Source organism: Cervus canadensis, chromosome 30 (genome assembly GCF_019320065.1).
Source record: "Cervus canadensis isolate Bull #8, Minnesota chromosome 30, ASM1932006v1, whole genome shotgun sequence".
Classification (NCBI taxonomy): domain Eukaryota; kingdom Metazoa; phylum Chordata; class Mammalia; order Artiodactyla; family Cervidae; genus Cervus; species Cervus canadensis.
In genome coordinates, this window is record NC_057415.1 from 2,494,774 (window position 1) to 2,514,003 (window position 19,230).

At 56.4% G+C, this 19,230-nt stretch overlaps 3 protein-coding genes across 4 annotated transcripts in view; 2 read left to right on the top strand and 1 right to left on the bottom strand.

The window, feature by feature from the left end:
• Window positions 1–260: 260 nt before the first annotated feature.
• LGI3 (leucine rich repeat LGI family member 3) lies at window positions 261–8,951 on the bottom strand. Its single transcript, XM_043452877.1, has 8 exons — window positions 8,309–8,951; window positions 7,380–7,451; window positions 6,528–6,599; window positions 6,151–6,222; window positions 5,977–6,048; window positions 4,094–4,263; window positions 3,798–3,962; window positions 261–2,925 (listed from the first exon to the last, which is right to left on the bottom strand). Exons 1-8 carry the CDS (start codon window positions 8,512–8,514, stop codon window positions 2,108–2,110), a joined length of 1,647 nt encoding a protein of 548 aa, XP_043308812.1. The 5' UTR covers window positions 8,515–8,951; the 3' UTR covers window positions 261–2,107.
• Window positions 8,952–15,017: 6,066 nt separating this feature from the next.
• On the top strand, window positions 15,018–18,008 carry SFTPC (surfactant protein C). Its single transcript, XM_043452882.1, has 6 exons — window positions 15,018–15,175; window positions 15,882–16,040; window positions 16,633–16,755; window positions 16,998–17,108; window positions 17,456–17,603; window positions 17,802–18,008. The coding sequence occupies exons 1-5, from the start codon at window positions 15,107–15,109 to the stop codon at window positions 17,591–17,593; spliced, it is 600 nt and encodes a 199-aa protein (XP_043308817.1). The 5' UTR covers window positions 15,018–15,106; the 3' UTR covers window positions 17,594–17,603; window positions 17,802–18,008.
• A 712-nt stretch (window positions 18,009–18,720) lies between these two features.
• Window positions 18,721–19,230, top strand: part of BMP1 (bone morphogenetic protein 1) — a 45,684-nt gene continuing 45,174 nt past the window's right edge. For both annotated transcript variants that reach the window (XM_043452880.1, XM_043452881.1), the window contains exon 1: window positions 18,721–19,010. In XM_043452880.1, coding sequence (XP_043308815.1) covers window positions 18,857–19,010 — 154 coding nt within the window. In that variant the 5' untranslated portion in view covers window positions 18,721–18,856. The remainder of the gene's footprint in view (window positions 19,011–19,230) is intronic.

Sequence of the window (19,230 nt, forward strand, 5' to 3'; positions counted from 1 at the left end):
CAAGGAACAAGCATCTTTTAATTTCATGACTGGAGTCACCATCCACAGTGATTTTGTAGCCCAAGAAAATAAAATTTGTCACTGTTTATATTCATACATCAACATATTATAAATGTAATGCATTCAAATCTCACACTAACCCTGTCAGGTAGGTAGCATGGTTAGCCACATTTTTCAGATAAGAAAACTGAGATTCAGATAAGTGAAGGAACACGCTTGAGACCTTGAGACCTCCCAGCTAGTAAGTGGCACAATCAGGATCGGGCAAAGTAGGTTTTATTATCTACTTTACAGAAAGAGACGCTCAGCTCAGGGAAATCAGTCCACTTACTTGAAATCTCACACCAGGTCTGAGGGTGACAGCCGTGATGCATGCTTGTCCAGCAGAGGGGGATGGAGAGGAGACCAACCACTGAGCTTGTCCTTAGCCCTGTTGGTTGGACTTGACCTGACTGAGGGACAGACTCTGATCTCAGTGGGCCCCAAGACTGTGATCTCCAGGAAGGAACACCTGGCCGTGAGTCAGCCCCAGGTGATGGAGAGTAGTCACACTGGCCCAGCACCTGAGTGTCATCAGCGTGAACTCCTGACCCCAGCACCAGCTGACCTTGGGATGCTTACTCCTTTCTTAGAGGGAGGGGAGCAGGGAGGAAGGGGGTCTGACATCTGATGCTGGCCCCCTCCAAGCATCAGGGACAGAAAACACAGCTTTGTTCTTAAGGAAATAGGAGCTGCAGATCATCGCCATTGGATACCTGAGAGCTGTCAGGGGGTGGGATTTTTATTTGAAGCAAGTGAATCAGATCATTGCCTCCAAGTGCCTCTGGGCATCTTGCTACCTGGGGACCCTCACACCCGTCTGGGCACAGGGAAGCGCCTCCCCCGCCAGCTCTGCATCTCAGAGCCTTCTATTCAGTCTTAGAGCCTTCTATTCCGTCTCAGAGCCTTCTATTCCCGTGCACAGCAGAGGGCGGCAGAAGCTTGGCTGTCAGGGGCCGCTTCCTCAGGCCCCTCCCTCCCTCTGTCTCTCTCCGCTCCGGGGAGTGTCTCTGTGGTTCAGAGGGGTGCTAGGGCCCCAGGGTGCTATCCACTCCTGGCGCCTGCCCAGATACCTCAGGTGCTTGGCCGGCCCGTGGACACACCCAGAAGAGCCCACGCAACACAAGGCCCATGTCCCCAAGGTAGGGCTGAACCAGAGGGCGGTCAGAGGCAGGCGCAGCTACAGGAAGGAAAAGCAGAAGGCCTTTACCTGGGTGGTCTCCTGTCCCCCAGGGAAGCAGACTCAGGGTGAGAGAAGGAAAGTCCAGTGAGAACAGAGACAGTGCTGGGAAGAAGTCAGGGTCGGCTGTCGTTATTGCTTCGGGCAGAGGGGCTTTGCCCCCCAGGAAGTCCAGCTGGTACCCAGAGGCTGGTACCACCATTCCCATCATTATCAGCCACGGGGTGGGCACACCAGGGGGTGAGTGGAGGAGGCCGGGTACCGTGTGCCCCTGCAGGAAGAGAGGCAAGGTCACGGAGGAGACGCCCTTCAGGCTGCACTGAAGCTGTGCGTGTGCGTGTGGGCAGGTGTGTGTGCGTGTCACTCAAGGAGTGTGTCCACGTCCACATGTGCCCACGGAGGGCGCGTGGCGTGGGACAGCGCAGCCGGCAGTAAGGAGGATGTGGCCACGGGCTGCAATGCGGAGGACGAGCAGGTAAACAGACACCCCGAGCACCAACAGGAAAGACCAGAGGGTCAGAAGGATATGCCAAAGAACAGGAGGGAGCAGTTCGGCCTCTCTCCCTCCCTCCCAGGACCCCTCCCCAGGCCAGAGCATGTGGAAGGCAGCAGAGCAAGGGCGGCTGAGGGCGGGGTGCACAGGCGTCCCCGCAGGAGGGCACTGGGCGCTGGGTTGCCAGGTGCATACACAAGTCTTTCGTGCTGATTCCAGTGAAGACCAAGGGGCCTCCCTGGGCTACAGTCCATGGTGCAGCCCATGCTCACTGGGGTGTGTACACGTGAGAGCGTGTGTGTGGATGGGCTATGTGTGTCTTCCCACAAGCTCACCTGGAAGCTCCCACCCAGCCTCCGGCATGGCCCGAGGAACCCCGAGGCCCCCGCACCCCCCTAGGCACTGAGGTCCACCACCACGTGTCGGTACACCAGCGTCTGTCCCTTGAAGCTGGGCGCCAGGAGCAGCTGGGCATCCCCAGCCGGCATGTAGCAGAAAGCCCGGGGGGCCTGCACGGCCAGCTCTTGGAACCGCACAAACTTCTGCCGCCCGTCATCCCACTGGTAGATCTGCGTGAAGGAGAAGTCGCTGCCCAGCGCCAGGTAGCGGCGGCCACCCACCAGGAAGGGCTGCAGGGCCAGCGAGCCCCGGGAGGGCAGGGCCTGCACCTCGGAGAAGCGGGCGCCCTCCCAGCGCAGGATCTTGGAGTCACCGATGTAACGGCTGAGGCACAGGTAGCTATCGCGGCCCGCACGGAAGTGTTTCACCGCCTGGGCATCGGGCACCTGGGTCACCTCACCCTGGGCCACAAACTGTTTCTGGGTGCGACTCCACTGATAGATGACGGGAGCCTGCGAACTGCTGGACACGATCAGGCGCGGCTTTCCCTCGCCATCCACGAATTCCAGGTCGGTGTCCCGGTGCCAGGGGTGCAGGGCCTGTTGGGAGTAGAAGCCGTTCTGGTGCCAGCAGTAGAGGCTGGTAGCTCCCGCCTTGGAGCTGTCAGCCACAGCGAAGTACCAGTCGCCGTCGATGCGGAAGGCCTCCAGGTCGTTGGGCTTGCGCACACGCTGAGGGTCAATGTCCTGCAGCTTGGTGAAGCGCGTGGTGTTGGGGTCCCAGTGGTAAATGTAAGAGCCTCCAAACAGTTGGGCCACCACCACGTACAGTTGGCTGTCCACCACCATCGGCTTGCAGTGCACTGCAGAAGGGGCTGAGGGTGGAGGGGAGTGGTGTTAGGGGGCCCCCGCCACACCCTCAGAAAAGAGGGCCGGGCCCCTCCGACTAAGGCTGTCTGTTACAGTATTCTCTCCCTGCTGAGCGTCCATCGTGTGCTCCATGCTTTCTAATTGTCTCACAGCTAAGAATCCATCTCACCCTCACCCTCCCTTTGCCTTTGACCCCAGAGTTCCAATATAAGCTGACGCTGAGCACAAAATACGTGTTGCTAGATATTGACCAACTGAATAACCGTCACGTCAGCTTACTGTGTACAAAGGCTCAGTGATAAAGAAGCGCCTGCCAATGCAGGAGGCACAGGTTCTATCCCTAATCCAGGAAGATCCCACAGGCTTCGGAGCAACTAACCCAGCGCACCACAGCTATTAAGCCTGTGCTCCAGAGCCTGGGAGCTGCACCTACTGAGCCTACCTGCGCTGAGCCCACCCGTGCCACACCTGCTGGAGTCTGCATGTTCTCGAGCCTGTGCGCCACGGTAAGAGAAGCCGCTGCAGTGAGAAGCCCATGCAGCAACGAAGACGCAGCACGGCCACGATTAAATAAATAAATAAGTAAAAATATATATACGTGATTCAGCTTAGGCATCGCCTCTACCAGGAAACCTTCCCTGATTGCCCAGGGTAGGCCTCTCCTTTGGCCCCCAGAGCACTGTGGTCATATCTTCCTCCTAGGACCTGTGTATTATGTGGATGTTATCTGTGTATGTATCAGCCTCCCCCCAAAGACTAGAAAAGTTCTTCTTGTGGGCAGAGACCATGTCTCATCTATCCTTCTACCTGTAGGAACCCAAGGAAGAGGAACACACCCCACCCTGAGGGCCACCACAGCCAGGTCAGGCCTAGATACCTGGGATTCTATCATAGTCCCGAAGCTGCCTTTCAACGTAGTCCCACTTGAGGATGGTGCAGGCGCTGGCTCCCGGCTGGGCCAGAGCCAAGTAGAGGTCGCTGGAGTAGAGGAAGGGCTCGGCTGATACTGCTGGGAAGGACAGTGTCTGGTACAGCACGAAATCTGCAGGGATGCGGGGTTAGGAGTTAGGGTTAGGTTGGGAGAAGGGTTAGGGCTACTTGACTGGCAAGGCAGGGCAGCGGGAGCACCCCAGGGGAGGCCCAGCCTGATGCCCACGGTGGGGCGCCTCCTACCCGTGGTGATGCAGTCAAACTCTCGCAGCGGGAGATCCTGCACCTTATGCTCCTGGAAGCGGGGCGGGCTGGCGCAGTAGATGGGCGCCACTGTGGTGTTGGTGTGCGCCAGCCACTCCACCAGCCACTTCACCTTGCAGTCACAGTTGAGCGAGTTGCCCCGCAGGTCCCTGCATCATGAGGGTGACGGAGGAGGCACAGAGGGGGCAGGCTCTCAGCTGCTCTGCCCACCCGGGCCCTCTGGATTTTCAGTAGATACTGGCAAGGCTGCTGCTGGCTGCTCATGTGGCATCTTTGTGCCAGTTAGAGAAAGGTCCCCCACAGGGTGGGTTCAGCCCCACGGACACGTGCTTGACCAGGAGAATACAGGCTGAGTTTCAGCCCCTACTTGCCTCCTTGGCCAGGGGCCTTTTCCCGTGTATGACCGCCACATCTATCTGTTTCATCCCCGTTCCTCCAAACCTTCCTCATTCTGGGGCTTTTGTTTTCTTGTAGAAATACTGATCAATGACTATGGCTATGCTACTGGACTTTAACACAGATTCAAATCAAACATATGTTTATAGAACTGCCATATGACCCAGCAATCCCACTTCTGGGCATACACACCGAGGAAACCAGGTCTGAAAGAGACACGTGCACCCCAATGTTCATTGCAGCACTGTTTATAAGAGCCAGGACATTGAAGCAACCTAGATGCCCATCAGCAGACGAATGGATAAGGAAGCTGTGGTACATATACACCATGAAATATTACTCAGGCATTAAAAAGAATTCATTTGAATCAGTTCTAATGAGGTGGATGAAACTGGAGCCCATTATACAGAGTGAAGTAAGCCAGAAAGATAAAGACCAATACAGTATACTAACGCATATATATGGAATTTAGAAAGGTGGTAACGATAACCCTATATGCAAAACAGAAAAAGAGACACAGATGTACAGAACAGACTTTTGGACTCTGTGGGAGAAGGCGAGGGTGGGATGTTTCGAGAGAACAGCATTGAAACATGTATATTATCAAGGGTGAAACAGATCACCAGCCCAGGTTGGGTGCATGAGACAAGTGCTCGGGGCTGGTGCACTGGGAAGACCCAGAGGGATCGGGTGGAGATGGAGGTGGGAGGGGGGATCGGGATGGGGAACACATGTGGCTCCATGGCTGATTCATGTCAATGTATGGCAAAAACCACTACAATATTGTAAATAATTAGCCTCAAACTAATAAAAATAAATGGAAAAAAAAAAAAAAACATATGTTTAAAAAGTACACCGTAGGAAGGAGGCTCAGGAGGAAGACACACGCGTACTGACTGGTTTCCCAGGGGGCGCTAGTGGTAAGGAACCCGTCTGCCGATGCAGAAGACGTAAGAGATGAGGGTTCGATCCCTGGGCGGGGAAGATAAACTGGAGGAGGGCATGGCAACCCACTCCAGCATTCTTGCCCGGAGAATCCTATGGACGGAGGAGCCTGGCGGGCTTCAGTTCATGGGGTGGCAAAGAGTCAGATACGACTGAAGCAACTTGGCATGCACAGAGCTGGTTCACGTTGAACCAACATTAGCAGAAACCAACACAACGTTTTAAAGAAATTACCCTCCATTTAAAAATAAATGAAAAAATAAAATACTTCCTAAATTGGAAAAAATATACACATAATGTCTTGCATGCATTTTAAGAGGGTCCACAAATGCCTTGAAGAACCTCAACTTGAAAGGCTACCAATCTCTGTATAAATCAACCTAGCCTTCTCCCCCGCCCAAACCTAAACCCTCCCAGCCTGTCAAGACCTTATGATCTTCCAATTCTGTCTCCCACACTGCTCCCTCCAGGGCCACGCCCCTCTGTGCCACAGTCAACAAAAGGAAGGACTCAGGCCTTACAAGTCACTCAGGATGTCCAAGGGCCGAAAGATGTCTCTAGGCAGTGTCTGCAGGTTATTGTTGGCCAGTGACCTGAAAGAGAGACCTCTGGGTCACCCACCTGAAGGTCATGCCCAAGGCCAAAGGCCACAGGAGACAGGGCTTTGGGCTGGTGTATGTGCGTGATGTACTCACAGGTGCGTCAAAGACTTGAGTCCTCGGAAGGTAAACTTGGATAATGCCCAGATGTCGTTGTTCTCAATGAAGCTGGAGAAAACAGAACTTATTTCAGCCGCCATTCCGCACCCAGACCACTTCCCCGACCCCAGCTGCGTCCCTGTGGCCCTCCTGGATTCCAGCCCACGGGAGGCTTTCATTCTGAATCTGGACATGAAGCCTGTGGTGACAGGCATCCAGGCGGGATGGTTTAGGCAGAGGGATGGATGAAATGACCTTCTGCTCGGGCCCTGCAGTCAAAGGATTCAAGGGCACCCCTCCCACCTCCCCCCAGCCCTCCTCACTTCATCTCTGTTCTCAGCCCTCCTCCCAACTCCCCTTTCCTTCCCACGCACAGGTACTGCAGGTGTGAGAGTCCTGTGAAAGCATTGTCTCCAATCAGTGTAAACTTGTTGGAATTGAGTAACCTGAAGAGACAAAGGCAGATTAGCGTTTCCAAGGGCACGCCTGCCGTGCCAGCTCCCAGCCAGTTGCCTCACCCTCAAGCCATGCCTCCCACCCAGGGGACCCTAGCGGAGAGTCCCGGAGCAGCCTGGGTGGCAAGTCCAGGCGGGAATCTGCTCTGGTCCCAGAAGCTCCCAGGGCCCCCATTTACTCCTAGGGCACACCTCTCCTGTCAAGTTGGGTCCTTCCCCACCACCCTGCCTCCCACCCTCACCCAGCTCACACCAGTTCCTCTCAGACGGATGTAAGTTTGAGGATAACCACGCTTATCTTTTCTTGTGACTGGGGCTTCAAACATAAATAGCTCCCTTTAGAATTCCAGACCCTCCTGTCTTCCCTCCCTTTCAGCTCCAGGCTGTCTCTTCAAACCCTGATCCTTGGGATCACTTGTCTCTGAGGTGACCCCTCTCACCTGCACTGTCCACCCTCTGGCTCCAGCCCAAACTACTGCACCCAATTGTTTGGGGTCTCCAGAGGACACAAGTCCATTCCTAACTGGGCCCCAAACACCCCCGTTCTTTGCTTTTGCGTGCAACCGGGACCTTCCTTCCCCAAACTGCTGCTCCCGGGGCCCTGTGGACTCTCCGCTGCTTCACGGTGGCTCTCCCGTTGGAGCGAGTAAGGGACACCTGCAGCTTGACCTCCACGGGCAACTCAGGACCAGTCTCCCCTCCTCTCCCCCCAGTCTGAGCTCCTTCCCTTCCCCTGCCCGGCCCTGCCCTTCAGTGAGGCCCCATCCATACAGGAACTGCAGCAGTGGCAGGTGGGAAAACGCTCCATCCTGGATCTCTGAGAAGGCAGCATTCACCAGCGTCCTGCAGGGGACATCTGAGGGTCAGTAACCAAGGGGAGAATACAGGGCTGTGCTGGGACGGCATGAAGTGGACAGGGCAATGTCTTCTGTATACGCTCGCCTTGGAAACTCCCCATGTCACCTGGCTCCACCCCCCGCTTCAACCTGAGGCTATCTTTCCCTTCTCACAAGCTCATTATCATCCTCCACTACTGACTCCCTGAGCACCAAGGACCTCGGCCAAAAGAAGGTTCCATTACCCAGACCTGCTCCATCATCCAAACACCCAGTGTGCTGGGTGCTGTGGAGGGATGGAGCACTGAGATGGGGGCGGTGGATTAGCATCTTGCCCTCAGGGACCAACCACACAGCCTATCTAGTCCCTGAGGCTGCTTGCTGCAAGGGACAGGCTGCCTGGCCCCGTGCAGAGTGGCTGGCGAGACCAGTGGCAGGCGTCCGCCCGTGCCAGGGCACGGTAGGGGTGTATCTCCCTCCTACCCTTCCCCCTGCTGCCACCTTCCCCCTCCAAGAGGCCTTCTGTCCTTGGTATGACATCACAGGCAGCGGCCCCCATGCTCATGTAAACAACCCCCTCCCTCCAAGTCCAGCGCCCGCACACAGTAGGTCTCATTAATGCTGATGGTGGTGATGATTCATTCTTGGCCATAAAACACTCTCTTTTCCAGCCATGGCTGCTTTCCCCAGCATGACTGCAGAACTCCCAGCCAGGCTGCTGCCTGGAATCCAGTTCCCCAGGCCCACTGGAGCCCTCCTGGTCCTCACACTCTGTAGAGAGGGAGCAGGGGTTCTCCCCAGAGCAGGGTTTCTGCCTTCTTTCCAGCTCCCCCACCCGGCCGCGCCCCAGTCCAGAGCACTCACAGAGAGATGACCTCGGAGGGCAGGTTCCTGGGCACTGCCTTGGAGTCCACGCAGAAGGCGGTGTCCCTAGTGCAGGAGCAACTCGGGGGGCAGGGAGGCGTCTTGGGGGGCCTCTTGGCGCCGACTGCCAGCATTAGGCAGAGGCCCAGGGTGGACAGCGCCAGCAGCCTCAGCCCCGAGCCCCACCTGGCCTGCAGCCCCGCCATGCTGCCCGCGAGCTCGCGGCCCCCGCCCCACCGCTCCCGGCCACCCCGTGCGGGCGCTCCCGGGCGGCCGCTGTGACAGCTAGGGCCCCCCTGCTGTCCTCTGCAGAGCCACTCCTCCGGCCCTCGGGCGCCGGCGGCCGTCCCCGCCCCTGCTCGCTCCCGCCGCGAGCCGAGCACCCGGAGAGATGCAGAAATGCGCGGAGCCGGGGCCGAGCCGGAGGTTGACCGGTTGGGAGGACGCGGACTGCGGCGGGCGGCGGGGGCGCGCAGGGCGGAGCGGGGGAGTCCCCGGTGTGGGGAGGGGAGTAGCCACAGAAAGGAGTGGTTGCGGCCCCGGTCGGCCGCTGCGCGCCCTGCAGGCGGTCTCCGGGGCCATCTGCTCACCGGCCTGGCACCCAAAGCGGCTGGGCGCGAGGGCGTGCGTGTGCGTGTGTGTGTGTGTGTGTGCGCGCGCGCGCAAGGTCTCCTTGTGCAACCTGCACGCGTGCACACTTGTCTCTGCACGGGCATATATTTCCCCGGGGCAGGCATTTTTCCGCTTTGGATTTATGTGCCTCTGTGCTTCTATCTTGGCCCTCAGCGGCCTGTAAGCAGAGTTCGTGGGCACGCCATGTGTCATAAGTGATGTGCGTGTATCTGTTCACATCTCCGAAGGCCAGTCAACAATGTGCCTTTGTGTCTGTGCGAACCTAAAGGGGAAATATCACTGGAGTTGGAATGGGAATGTGTGGAAATCCAGAACATTCCTCATGAGGCACAGTCTGTGGTCGTGGGTACTGGGAACAGCCTTGGGCATTTCCAGTCCAGTCCTTGGTTTAACAAAGGAGGAGACTGAAGCCCAAATGCAGAGGAAAGCAGCCAACATTGTTATCACATCTACTAGCGTGCTGTGTACTCTGTGTACTTAATCGCCTCAACCTTTTGAGGTCTTTGTTATTAATCGCCTTTTGCAGATAAGGAAAGTGAGGCCTGTAGTACCCAAAAAAGAAAGTGAGAGAGCAGGGATGTAAAAGGCACTCTGCCTGACTCCCTGGGCTTCCCTGGTAGCTCAGCTGGTAAAGAATCCGCAAGCAATGCAGGAGACTCTAGTTTGATTCCTGGGCCGGGAAAATCCCCTGGAGAAGCGATAGACTACCCACTCCAGTATTTTTGTCTGGAGAATCCCAAGGACAGAGGCGCCTGGCGGGCTGCAGTCCATGGGGTCACACAGAGTCGGACACGATGGTGACAGAGCACACACTGCCTGACTCCAGAATCAACAACTGTTCCACACAAGGGGTTTTCAAAGTCTGGTCCAGGGAGCCCAGGGGTCTGAGGACCTTCCAGGGAGTCTTTGAGGTCAAAACAATTTTCCTAATCATGTTCAGGCATTATTTGCCCTTTTCATTTTCACGCTCTTACAGAAGTACCCTGGAATTTTCCAGAGGTTACAAGACATATCTTCTATGAAATTAAAGAAATTTGCAAAAATGTGAAACAATGATGCTCTGTTCCATAATTTTTTGTTTTGTAAAGTAGTTAATTTCATTACATAATTTACATTATGTGTGCTACAAAACATTATTGTTCAGTCGTTAAATCGCGTCTGACTCTTTGCAACCCCATGAAGTGCAGCACGCCAGGCTTCCCTGTTGTTCACTATCTGCCTGAGTTTGCTCAAACTCATGTCCACTGAGTCAATAATGCCATCCAACCATCTCATTCTCTCTCGCCCCTTCTCCTGCCCCCAAATTTTCCCAGCATCCCAGGCCTTTTCCAATGAGTCAGCTCTTTGCAACAGGTGGCCAAAGTTTTGGAGCTTCAACTTTAGCATCAGTCCTTCCAATGAATATTCAGGTTATTTTAACTAAATTAATACATCTTTTTAAATTTCTTAGTAAATATCAATATGGTAAATATTGATAGCTGTAAGTCACATAAACAAAAGCACTTTGGGGTCCTCACTACTTTTTAAGTGTTAAGGGTTCCTGAAGCCAAGAAGTTTGAGAACTGCTACTCTCTACTACATTATTTCCCAAGGGTATGTGTGTGGGGGGAAGATGATTGTCCCAAGAGCTCACAGGTACAGTCAGGTGGATGGGCTCCCAGTTCAGTGCTCTTTCCATCAGTCCAGAAAGCCAAGATCACTGGGTAGAAGATGCTTCCCCAGCTGTCCCTAGCCTCTGCCAGACAGGGATTCTCTGGTGTGAGCGTAAGTCCATGTTCTCCAGCCAGGGATGCCCCTGCCCTTGGATGCTCACTTGCTACTGCCCGTCCAGCTGCCCTCCCCATGCCAGTGCGTGGGACGACAAGCAGTGGGGGCGGGGAGGGTGGCCTGGGCAGCTGGACAACCATCCCCGCCCGTCCCTGGCACGGCTGTGCCCAGCACACAAAGGGCAGAGTGAATCTTGTCCCTCCCCTGCAGCTGAGGGGCTGGAAGGAGGCAAAGAGAAGGCACACACAGGAGTGGCTACCATGGGCTTCTCCATCACCCATGGTTCTCGGAGAGCTTTAACTCAGATACAGACAGAATGGGGGAGTCTGGGTCCTATTCTTAGCCAGCTGGAAGAGATGCCCTGGGGGCATGATGATAATCATGACGATTGAACTTGCACATCGTGATGTCATTGGATCCTTATAGCAACTTGGAGAGAGGAGCAAGACAGGCTGTACTAGTCCCTTTCACAGATGAACACGTGGGTGCATGCGAAGTTACTTCAGTCCTCTCCGACCCTTTGCGACCCCATCGACTGTAGCCCGCCAGGCTTCTCTGTCCATGGGATTCTCCAGGCAAGAAGACTGGAGTGGATTACCACGCCCTCCTCCAGAGGATCTTCGTGACCCAGGGATTGGACCCGCATCTCTTATGTCTCTGGCGTTGGCAGGTGGGTTGTTTACCACCTGGGAAGCCCACAGATGAACACACTAAAGCCGAGAGAGGCAGAATGACTTATTCATGGTCCCAGAGCCGAGCTGATCAGTGAAGCACTGAGTCTCCTACATAATGAGGGAATCAGCTACTGACCCCTTGTTAGCAGCCCTGTCATGTTTGGTGACAGTCTCAGTATCACTGAATAGTTTCAGGTTGGCTGCGTGCACGTGCCTGGCCCGTGTGAAGCCTCAGGAAGGCATGGTCTCAGGGCTGGTCCCAGGGGCTGGCAGCCTGGCTGGGAAGAAGGGCAACGCAAAACGCCCACAGAGCCGAAGGGGACAGCAATGCCTGCTGAGCGGCAGGTGGACGTGCATGAGGGAAGGGGCGCTATGGGCTAGGCTGGGAGCACAGAGGGTGTGCCACTGGCTCTTGCCTGGTCTTCTAGGGTGGGTGGTATTCAGAGAGGTGAAGAGGCATTGAAGGTGTGCCTTCCAGCAAGGAGAAATGGCCTAAATAAAGGCCAAAAAGTGAAAAGCCTACAGCAGAGGGCTGGGATAGTGTGGGGGGGGAGGTGAGCTGACAACCCTGCATGCTCAGCTGAAAGTCCCCTGCCCCTTTCTGGAAGGAAGACAAGAATCCCAAGACCTTCCATGTCAGTGCCAGCATGTGGATTTCCCCTATGAAACTTGACAGCACCCTTCCTTCCCCAACTTCCAAAAAGGCAAAAATGAATTAATAAAGAAAGGGATAAAAGCAAAGTTGTAAGAACCACAGCCTAAGGGCAGCTGGCAGGGGAGACTTTCCCTAGCAGCCAGAGATGCTGGCATGCTCCAGGCACAGCGCCTGCTCGGAACAAGCCCCACACCTGGATCATGCCCCACCCAGCCCCAGGATGCCCACAGGGACCCCTGAGATGCGTGCCATTCTCCTTGGTTCTCCCGCTGGCCCACTGCCCACCTGGCTCAGGTCCAGTACGTGTGAGTCAGCCAATCAATCCCAGTGTTGCCAGGACAACCGGGGCGGGAGTGGGGGCCCTGGGGCCAGCAGGGGTAGGCACGGCAGGCGGGCTGTCTCTTGCATCTGGCACCTGCAGCAGCTGAGGCTGCACACAGTCCCCAGAAGGATGCTTATCCTCCCTCCTTCTTCCTGGACTCCCGTCCCTCTCTCTCCCTCCTCCTAGGACACTTGCGGCTGGAGGCTTAGGCAAATATTTAAAGCGGCAGTTGGGGGTGAGGAGAGTCATGGGAACAAACACTTCTGTCTCTCTCTCCTTTCCGGAGCTTCTCTTCTGGGACTCTCAGCTTGGAGAGGTTGCCATTGTGCAACCTGGAGGCCAAAGGCTCTCCAGCTGGAGAGGAGGTCCTCGTGGAGACAAGGGAATCTGCCAGGGCTGGAGAGTTGGGGGCCAGCTCGTGACTGAAGGGCAGGGTCAAGGTGGGAGGGGGCACCCAGCAAAGGACAGGAATTTGGGTGAAGTGCTGGAGTTCAGGTACAAGGAGAATGGGGTGAGGCCAAGAGAGGAGTGAGGTGTGGGGCTCTGACTTACACTCGAGTTAAAGTTCAGAGGTGAAGGCAATGTAGAGACCACTTGGCCCAGCAAGCGGAGGGAGCTGGAGAGAAAGGAGGCAGTCATTAATTGACGTGGTTTTGTACTACAAAGCAACAGAGATGGCTTTGGGGAAAGAGACAGGAAAGGGGTGGAGAGGAGAAGATCCAGAAGCAGTTCAGATCTGGGTAAGAGCATCCTCAGGGCAAATGCAGGAACAGAGGATATAAAAAGAAGAGTGTTGAGAGGGTAGGGCGCAAGGCAGCACTAAGCAAGTGGGCCGATTCAAGGACAAGGAGATGGGGACCCCCATCAGACACCACCACCAGCCCTGTGCAAGGCTGTCTGGGCATAACTGTCAGGTGAGGAACTGCTATCAGAAGCCTCCAGCTTGGGACTTCCCTGGTGGTCCAGTGGCTAAGACTCCACACTCCCAATACAGGGGGCCCAGGTCCAATCCCTACACAAGGAGATAGATCCTGCTGCCACAATTATGATAGAAGATCTCAAGTGCAGCCAAAAAAAAAAAAAAAAACCCTCCAGTTTGATCTCTGAAAATGGTTTGCTCCTTCTTTGATGCAGAAAACCCACAGAAACATGCAAATCCAGAAGTTCAGATCTTCGTGTTCACTTTAGGAATATTCGTGAAATGGCATAGGCTATCAAGGGTATGTACATCCCTAAAGCCACCAAGTATTTGAAGGATGTCCCTTTAGAGAAGCAATGTGTGCTGTTCCCTTGTTCCAATTATGGAGCTGGTTGACGTGCCCAAGCCAAACAGCAGGGCTAAACATAGGGTTGGCGACTCAAAAAGAATGCTGAGTTTTGCTGCACGTGCTTAAAAATGCAGACAGTAATGCTGAACTGAAGGGTTTCGACGTGGATTCTCTGGTCAACAAGTCCTCAAGATGCCGCACAGAACTTCGCAGAGCTCACAGTCGATTAACCCCTGTGGACTCCCCCTGCCACACAGAGATGATCCTGACCGGGAAAAGAGCCAGTTATTCCTAAACTTGCACAGGAACTTGTGCAGAAGAGACAGCTGTCCCAGAAGAAACTGAAGAAGCAAAAATGTATGGTCTGGAAAATAAATTAAGCATAAAACAATTGCAGGGACTTCCCTGGTGGCCCAGGGGTTAAGAATCCGCCTGCCAAAAAAATTAAAAAAAAGAATCCGCCTGCCAATGCCGGGGACACAGATTCAATCCCTGGTCCGAGAAGATCCCACCTGCCCTGGGACAACTAAGCTGGTGTGCCACAACTACTAAGAACTCACTCTAGAGGCTGTGCTAGGCAACAAAAGAAGTCACTACAAGAGAAGCCTACGCACTGCAACTAGAGAGTAGCCCCTGCTGGCTGCAACTAGAGAAAGCCTACAAGCAGCAATGAAGACCCAGCACAGCAAACATAAACAAATAAATAAATACAACTTAAAAATAAACGCAAAAAAGGTAAAACCAGGTTAAAAAGAAAAAGCCTTCAGCTTACAAACAAGCCCATACAAAGAAAGAAAAACTGCACGTTAGTAAAAATTTGTAACTAGAAGGGACAGTTTTCAGAATTTGGGAAAGAATGACCAGGGGCATGTCTGAGATTAGGTACAAGACGGGAGGAGGCAAGGCATGTATACTTGAATTGAAAATCTGACACTCCCAGGGAATTTATGAACCATGTGTGAAACCCTGCACTGATGCCAAAGCACCTCGTGCCTTTGGTACTCTTCCTGTGGGTCCACAAGATTTCCCCTTCCTGGAGCTTAGGCTCCAGGGGCAATGTGGAGGCAATTCTGGGGGCAAATCTGTTGGGAAGTGTGGTGGACCCATTGGGGCTGGCTCTTGGCTGCCGAAGAGGTTCAGCCTGGCAGAAGAACAGGAAAAGCTATAAGACGGCAGGGGCAGGTGCCAGCAAGAATGGCAGGCATGCCAGGAAGACACCCACGGTGAGAGGTGTATATTTCTCAAGGGCAAGGTTGCTCAGCTCACCCAGCTTTGCTTTCCCTGGGGCCAAGAGGACTCATGCACCAGGGCCAAGGGCCCTCAGGTGCTCTTGCAGCTGGCTTATCGGGCCCTTGGCCCTGGAGGGCCAGGAACAAACAGGCTTCAAAGCTGAGGGCTTGGCTGGCAGACAGGGGCTGGGTCTTCTACCTCTGTCCTATGTCCATGCTGGCACATATAAGACCCTAGTCCTGCTCAGAGATGAGGAGGGAAGGTGTCTATAGCAAGATGGATGTGGGCAGCAAAGAGGTCTTGATGGAGAGCCCACCGGTGAGTCTGATCATGTGTACGTGTATGTGTGCGTGTGTACGTGTGCAAGAGTGTATCTGTGTATGATGGGCTCTGCCGCCTCCAACCTCTCTGGGCCTGTTTCCTCACCCAAATTCATTCACTCAACTAACCTAGGACTGCTAAATTAAGTCAGGGACACTAACCACTAAGACAGAGACTCTTGAAATGGCAGACTCAGCAGCCACTAATTCCCATACAAGGGGCTGCGAGCCATCAAAGGGGTCCATGGAAAAGACTGTAGAGAGCACTGGGGGAGGAGCTTTGCAGAGAAACTAGCATTTGAGCAGGCTCCAGACGAACAAGCCGGAGCTCACCAGGTGGAGAAGGAGGAAGGCATTGCTGGAAGAAGGGATCATATGCTTAAAAGCATGGATTTGGAAGGGAACTCAGAGGGGCTGGGTGTGGCTGGGATGTCAGAGGTGTGGAGGAAACAGCAGGAGGTAAGACTGGTGAAACAGGCTCTCTTGAGTCTCTTCAATCTAGACCTCGCTTCTAAGCATCTATGAGCTTGTTGGAATCCAGGCCCCCTCCTCCAGGAAGCCTCTAACCTGCTCAGCCCTCTTCTGCACGTCCATGGCATTGGTTGTTCAATCCCTGGAGAGAGTGGGATGGTGTCCCGGTTGTGCAGGGAGAAGGGGCATCTTCATGACTTCACACCTGTCTCCCCGCCTGCCCCACATGTCAGGACTACTCAGCAGTCCCCGGGGGCCGGCTCCGCATCCCCTGCTGTCCCGTGAACATCAAACGCCTTCTCATCGTGGTCGTGGTTGTGGTCCTTGTCGTCGTGGTGGTCGTAGGGGCCCTGCTCATGGGTCTTCACATGAGCCAGAAACACACAGAGATGGTAAGTAGGTTTGGGATGGGGTGGGCAGTGGATACAGGGCAGGTCAGAGAGAGGCCCTGGGATGGGGTGGGCAGAGAGAAAATTGCCCACGGGGAATGAGGGGAGGAAGCAAGTGACACCTCAGGGAAGGACAGAGGTGGAAACAGGGTGGCAAACTTGGCCTGGGCTTTTTCACCAGCCCCCAGCCCACAGTTGGACAGTCTGTTCCCTCCAGCGCATGGCTCCCCTGGGCCTCTCTGAGCTCCCAGGGAAGAAAGAATAGCATTTGAGTAAAAAGGACTGGGGCTCCCCAGGTGATGCTAGTGGTAAAGAACCCACCTGCCAATGCCGGAGACATAAGAGATGCGGGTTCCATCTCTTACGGGTCAGGAAGATCCCCGGGAGGAGGGCATGGCAACCCACTCCAGTCATCTTGCCTGGAGAATCCCATGGACAGAGGAGCCTGGAGGGTTACAGTCCGTAGGGTCTCAGAGAGTCGGACATGACCGCAGTGGCCGAGCACAGCACAGCACAGAGGGAACTGCGGGTGGGCGTGAGCTGCAGGGCTGAGCGGGGGAGGAGGACCGCCAGGCAGCACAACGCCCTCCTCCAGGTTCTAGAGATGAGCATCGCAGGCCCGGAGGCACAGCAGCGCCTGGCCCTGAGTGAGCGCGTGGGAACCTCTGCCACTTTCTCCATTGGCTCCACCGGTACCGTGGTGTATGACTACCAACGGGTGGGTATGCGCGACCTCTCGACCCCAAGGCTAGGGAACCGGTGGCAATTCTGTGCTAGACCTCTTCAGCTGTGGCCTTCCCACAGGTCCGTTTCTCCCCACCCCCAGCACTTTTGCTAAGCCCCAGATTCCAGTATGACTCCTTCCAGTGCCCAACCTAGAGAGGGATGGCCTAGGACCAGAGTTAGGAGTGAGCCAGGCAGCGCCTTACTAACTGACCCTCGTATGTTCCCCATGCCCAGCTCCTGATTGCCTACAAGCCAGCCCCCGGAACCTGCTGCTACATCATGAAGATGGCTCCGCAGAGCATCCCAAGTCTCGAGGCTCTCACTAGAAAATTGCAGAATCTCCAGGTGGGCGTATGGGTAAGAGGGAGGGGGCCAGCTTTTCCCAGGGCTGCTGGCAGGAGCGTTTTAGACGATGACTTTGTCACCTATAAAACGCTGCTCCCCAGGGACTGCCAGGAGAATGTCCTCCCTGGATCCTCCTGCACCGAGCCTTTCCTAGCCAAGTTCCCCATCCCCGCCCCGCAGCCAAGCTGCTGGCATTAGCTGAGCCCACATACCCGCTGGGGGCTCTGACTCCAGCACAACACCTTCTTCACACAGACAGACTGCCTGGCACACCTGAGGTCCCGCGTGAAGGACCACAGGTGAGGCAGAAACTCAGTTCCCAGCTCCCAACCAGATGCTCTTTCCAGGCCAAGCCCCCAGTGCCTTCCTCGAAGCTGGGCCCGGAGCAGGGCCATGACGCTGGCTCAGCATTCTCTGGGGACCTGGCCTTCCTGGGCAGGACCGTGAGCACCCTGTGTGGCGAGGTGCCCCTGTACTACATCTAGGACTGGTCAGGTGAGCGGGTGTGACCTCCAGGGCCCGGGAACAGACGCAGCCCTGGACGGTTTGGGCCACCTCTTCATGTCAGCTGACCAGGCACTGGGGGACCCAACACAACGGGGTCACCTACAGAGCTCCCGGGAAGGAAGGTTCACAAACACCCACTCCGTTCCTTCCCCCTCACATAATAAACAGTGTTTCTTTGCTTCCCAGGGCCTCAGGAAGCCCCAAAGGGACAGCGAAGATCCAGGAGCAAAGGGGTCTTGTGCAGACTGGCAGGAAGCAGATCCTGTCGACTCCACTGGGACTGGCCCTGGAGAAATGGGAGGTGTGGGGAGAGGTGGGCAGAGGAGAAGCAGCCCCTAGGGCCCAAGGGGGCTCCTACCATCAAAGATTAAAGCATCCTGATTGCAAAACGAAGGGTGTACCTCGTCTGTCCTCTCACAGCCCCGCTTTGGTGGGGGCCGGCCAGGGGAAGGCTAGAGCCTTGGGGGCGCCAAGCCGGCTTTCCCGTTCTCCCCCATCCCGGGGTGAGGAGACTGGGGAGCAATCCGCGGGCTCCAGGCGCCCTCCAGTGGCGTCTCCCGAGGGAGGGAGCGAGACGGAGACGGCGAGAGACCGAAGGACCGAACTAGAGGGACAGGGACCGAGATGGGCGAGAGCGAGGGTCCAAGAACCCGAGAGAGCGACAGCCGCAGGCGGGGAGACGCAGCCCGAGACGAGGGGGGGCCAGAGCGGGGCGGAGGCTGCACGGTCGACCCGACGGCGTGTCCGGAGGCCCAGGAGGGGGCTCGGGCCGGACACCCCGGGCACGGGCGCCCCTTCCCCGGCCCCGCCGCCTCGCGCCCCGCGCCGCCGGAGCCCCCTCCAGGCCGGCCGGCTCCGTGCCCTCCCCGCCTCCGGCTGGCTAGCGTCCCGGCCCGGCCGATCTCCGTCCCGGCCCCGAGGGGGGCCGAGCTCCAGGCGAAAACCCGCCCTCCAGCGAGCTCATTTCCCTAAAGAGGGGGAGAGGGAGGGAGGGAGAGAAGGAAAGAGACGGAAAGAAGGGAAGGGAGAGCGGAGAAGCCGGGCCGGAGAGGGGGCGGGAGACAGGAAGGAGGGAGGGCGAGCAGAGGGAAGGGGAAGAGGTAGGGAGAGCGCGGGGGGAGAGCGGGCGGCCGGGAGCGCCCTCCCCTCGCCGCCAGTCCTCCGCTTCCCCCCTCGCCCGCTCCCGCGTCCGGGCGCGCCCCGCCGCCGCCGCCGCCGCCGCCGCCGCCGCGCCCGCCAGCATGCCCGGCGTGGCCCGCCCGCCGCTGCCGCTGCTGCTCTGGCTGCTGCTGCTAGCGCGCCCCGGCCGGCCGCTCGACCTGGCCGACTACACCTATGACCTGGGGGAGGAGGACGACGCAGAGCCCCTCAACTACAAAGACCCCTGCAAGGCGGGTAGGTGCCCCCACCCCGCCGGTCGGGCCCCGGGGCGCCAGGGCCGGACGCGGGCGGCCCGGGGCCCGGAGGGAGGCGCCGGCTGCTTGAGGGTTCGGGGGAGGACAGTCCGGTGTGGGAAGCCGGGAGCTGCCTGGTTGGCAATGCAGTGGGGAACAAAAGAAAGAGGGAGAGAGTGGGGGTTGGCTGGGGGAATTTTAGGGACTGAAGTTTTGCTGCG

Excerpts from the sequence above, each read along its gene's own strand:
- LGI3 (XM_043452877.1), bottom strand. The coding sequence starts at position 8,514 with ATGGCGGGGCTGCAGGCCAGGTGGGGCTCGGGGCTGAGGCTGCTGGCG. Across the intron at positions 3,963-4,093 it reads GTTTGACTGCATCACCACGG|ATTTCGTGCTGTACCAGACA; the intron begins GTAGGAGGCGCC and ends GCATCCCTGCAG. Across the intron at positions 2,926-3,797 it reads GGACTATGATAGAATCCCAG|CCCCTTCTGCAGTGCACTGC; the intron begins GTATCTAGGCCT and ends CTCCACCCTCAG.
- SFTPC (XM_043452882.1), top strand. The coding sequence starts at position 15,107 with ATGAGGAGGGAAGGTGTCTATAGCAAGATGGATGTGGGCAGCAAAGAG. Across the intron at positions 16,041-16,632 it reads GCCAGAAACACACAGAGATG|GTTCTAGAGATGAGCATCGC; the intron begins GTAAGTAGGTTT and ends GCCCTCCTCCAG. Across the intron at positions 16,756-16,997 it reads TGGTGTATGACTACCAACGG|CTCCTGATTGCCTACAAGCC; the intron begins GTGGGTATGCGC and ends CCCCATGCCCAG.